This window comes from Sesamum indicum, linkage group LG4 (genome assembly GCF_000512975.1).
Source record: "Sesamum indicum cultivar Zhongzhi No. 13 linkage group LG4, S_indicum_v1.0, whole genome shotgun sequence".
NCBI classification, from domain to species: Eukaryota; Viridiplantae; Streptophyta; class Magnoliopsida; order Lamiales; family Pedaliaceae; genus Sesamum; species Sesamum indicum.
The window spans coordinates 8,647,835-8,652,144 of NC_026148.1; the positions used below are offsets into that span (position 1 = coordinate 8,647,835).

Here is a 4,310-nt window from a genome sequence, read left to right on the forward strand (position 1 = left end):
TAAGGCAGAATAGTCTCGAAACAGTGAACCCCGTCAAGCTCCACGGCGAACCGCGGGGCTCTAATCCTCCGGCGATCTTCCGGCTCCGATGAGGATTTTACCTCTTTCGCCTTCTTCAAATCATCAACTTTAGTCGCGGCTGCCGACTTATTAGTATTAGAAGGAGCAAGGCAGACTTTGTGACCGAAAAACTCGGCGGAGAGGGCGTCGAATGAGGTGAAAATGGACATCGACATGGCTAATCGTCTTCTTCTTCTTTCTTCTAGCGGAAACGTGAAGAGTAAGCAAGAGAGATATTGCGAAACGAGAAAAGTTGGGGTGAAAGGGTGGAATAAGAAACGGAATTTATAGAGCGGGGGGGATAAGGTAAGAGAGAAGTTGTGTGGAAAAGTCTAGAAGCAGTTGAATTGGAGAAGGAAGCATCATATTCATATCATTGGAAGAAACCTGGAATAAACGTTTATTTTCTAGACGCGGCTACAAACTAGAAAACTCACTCGCTCACGCTCGGATTTTATTTTTACTCTTTTGGTTGCCGCTTTGTTTGGGACCTCCTTTTAAATGACTATTACTTGGATCTTACACATTTAACCTACGTTTACAAAAGAAAAAAAAATTATAATAAATAGAAAAAGTAAATTTAATTTGTAACTGGACGGAATTGATTTTTTTTCTAAGTGACGTGATTGAGTAATTGATTCAATATGAATTGGGAAAATTAAATAGGTTCTATCGATGGGAGGGCATTTTTGGTATCTAAAAATTTGGTGTAGTGATATCAAAACTACCACTTTGAGTCTATAAACCCTCATCCTTTTATAATAGTACTAGCCTTTTGTGGCACGTTGTTTCTACGTGCATATAATAAATCTTTCATACTTTAATATATATTATAATTATGTCAAAATTAAGGAAAACTCGTTGTAATTTATTTTATACATACTTTTATGTCTAAATGCTTTTTTTAATTAAGTGTATTACTTTCATTTGAACTAATTATCTGATTCTATACATATTTTTATGTGCAAATGCTTTTTTTTTTATTATTATGCGTATCCTTTTATTTGAATTAATTGTCTGAAAAAGCACGGTGTTAATGAAGTAGTAAAATTGGAGAGCAGAGAGGCAAAATTATATGATTAGAGGAGGGAGATGGAAATATAGTCTAGAAGAAAAAGATAAAAGATGCAAACCTCTTTGTCAATTTTTGTATTATATAAGGCTAATTTGGGTAATAAATAAAGATATAAAGGTAGTTATTCTTTTTTTTTCCCCTTCAAATATGTGTGTATAATTTATTTTATTAAATTAAAATAAAAATAAATTAAATTAAATGAATTGCTGATCAAAATTAATAAAAAGATATTAAATTCAAATTAATGTGAATAAAAATAATTATTTACGGAAGTAAAGAGTAAAAGTTAATTATCATAAGGTGTATTATCGGGGGTGTGAGGACGGGGAGAGCGAGATTAGGTATTGATATTTGGTGAGAAGGTATGAACAACTCTCTGACCCCTTTTTTCCAAACATCTGACATTGTCAAACCAAATTAATAGATTGGTGACACAGAAATGGTTGGGACTAGGGCAGAGCATTGAACGGCCAGGTCGCGACGCAGGCTGCCTTCTTTGACCTCCGCCTACTACTACAACTACAAGGGACTTTCGTCAATTCATTTTCATCCAACCCTACCCTGCCCCATCAAATATCCACCCACCCACCCACCCTTAATTCTCTTAGCCAATGTTTTGAAAATCAGATAGGGAATCCATCTGGAAGAGTCATCGGATTATTGAATCACCCATTCCATCATTTGAATTAAATTCAAAAAATCAATAACCCAAACTATATTATATAAGTATTTATATGTAACATATTCGTACAACACTATTTATTAATTGATTAAGATAAAAAAAAAAAGTTTAAAATTTTTAAATTAAATTTTATTTAATTAAATAATAATACTAATTTTAAAAAATTAACAAGATATACAAAAAAATAAATCCAATATACGTATGTATCTCTATAAACTAGTATACATATAGATAGATAGATACCCATCCCCTTTTCTTCTCCACCTATCCCTTTTCCTTCTTCAACCCCACCCTCCAGTCAACCACCCTTTCTTTCTTTTCTCTACCAACACCTTCCTTTCCCTCTTTTCCCCCACCCTCCTCCTATTTCCTTCTTCTGCCCCCCACCTTCAACCAACTCTCTTCCTCCTCCACTCACCATTAGCTGCCGCGACTCCACCCTGAGCCACCAGCTTGATCAATCGTCCAACGCCATCTTTTTTCTTCTTCTCTTTCTTTATTTTTTTTAAATATAAATCAAATTTGATTAGATTGGCCAAGTTTAAAAATCGCAAACATAATTGTTATCTTAGTGATCTTCACTTTAGATAAACAAAATTATGTTCAATATTATATTTTAAAGAAATTAAAAGGACTATAGATATAAAATGATATCATGATCTTTACTGGAGAAAATCGCTTTATTCGCTACATTGATTGCTATAATATTCATAGATTAAAATATCCTCAAATATATTCATTCATTTTTTTTCCATAAAATTAGCCATTACTTTATTCTTGGACTTTATCGACAAAATTATATTACACATGTAGAGTCACTTTACTTTATCGATTTTTTTCATTCAATTAACAAATTAATGAAAATTTAAAGTGCGCACGCAGATTGACCAGCAATTCGCTATGATAATAGTTCAACTATAATAAAAATGGATAAAAATCTATTTGAGAAATAAAAAAGGAGAATGTGGAATTTCAGAAATCAGATGAGAGCGAGAGGAACCAATTCTCACTTCAAAAACTAAAGTCGGGATGCTGCATATGTCAGAAAAGGCCAACATACAAGTACAATCACAATAATCCTTCAAAAAGAAAAGCAAAAACTCTATTGTGATAAACTAATTATAACTCAACTTGGTCCATCACCGAAGTCTGCAAAAACGCAATCAAAGCACCTTCTCCTAGTCAAACAAACTGAATCCCATATCATCGTCACTCTCCTCCTTCGGCTCCTCCTGTAACAGTAAGCAAGACGCGCATTGTTAACTCACTTCTTCGACAGAGAGCATTCATACCTTAATGGAACTTAAATAAATATTCATACACTCAATAGTCCATCAGGGTGTTGGAATAAATGAAAATAGAAAATCTAAGGCCAAATACTCGGAACAAATCCGTATATATAACTCTGAATATGTATTCTACTTGACACAATTACATCATTTGTTGCTCATACATTTCAAACAATTTTAAAGACCATACACATTCTCACACAAATTAATTTGCAAGGAAAATTGGTCTCCAGTTATTATTTTCATTTCTGGAATTGTTGAATTCTACAACCAAACACCCCAAATTTCCCTCTAGAGTAAACCAAGTAATGATCAAATCGCTCGTGATAAGATTTTGCAACCATTTGCTTCACTTCTCAAGCTAAGACCAGTGGAAATCCTTTGTATTTTCACCGATAATTCCTATGTCCAAGGATACCAATAGCATGATTAAAATTTGATATAATAACATAATAAACTTTTGTACCTTCTTCTCCTCAGCGGCGGGGGCACCACCAGAAGCACCTCCGGCAGGAGCTGCTGCTGCGATGGCGGCACCACCACCGCCAGAGCCAACATTCATCACAAGATCATCAATGTTCCTTTTTTCGCAGAGCTTAGCAAATAGACTTGGCCAATATGATTCCACCGTTACATTCGCAGCCTTTACCAGAGTCGCAATTTTCTCCGCCTAACAAATAATAATAATAATTAGTTAACACCAATATAACAAAATATGTTCATACATACATACTTTTATTTGCAGGAGAAAGAAATCTTACAGTGATTGGGATTCCATCATCGTGAAGAATCAGAGCAGCATAGGTGCAGGCTAACTCTCCAAACGACATCTTTTCCTTTACAGGGGAATAGATCGAAATCGAGCGTTTCTCACTGCTGCTGCGGCGGAGAGTGTAGTTTATAGATAGGAATAATCGGACTAGGGTTTTGTTCGAATTTATATGATGAACTCCAAGTAGGAATTGCAGGCTGCCCCTGTAATTTTAGAGTGCATTCGGAGCAAGTCCCTAATTTTCTTAAAAACTACTGAATAGCCTCCCAACTTTTATATACACGGCTTTTTATAGTGATAAATACAAATCCTTCCAATATCACTTATATTGAAATTTACACAATGAAATATGTAGTATAATAAATAATAAGATAAGTAATATACATATATTATCTGAAAAATTAAGACATAATATGATTGCTTGTTTAATTT

At 34.2% G+C, this 4,310-nt stretch overlaps 1 protein-coding gene across 1 annotated transcript; it reads right to left on the reverse strand.

Annotated features, from left to right (window-relative positions):
• On the reverse strand, positions 2,739–3,985 carry LOC105160280 (60S acidic ribosomal protein P1-like; the record flags this gene model as incomplete). The annotated part of the gene is given in 3 exon segments (XM_011077595.2): positions 2,739–3,049; positions 3,573–3,776; positions 3,868–3,985. Coding segments are annotated over 3 exon segments (376 nt in total), but the record flags the coding sequence as incomplete, so codon positions are not given.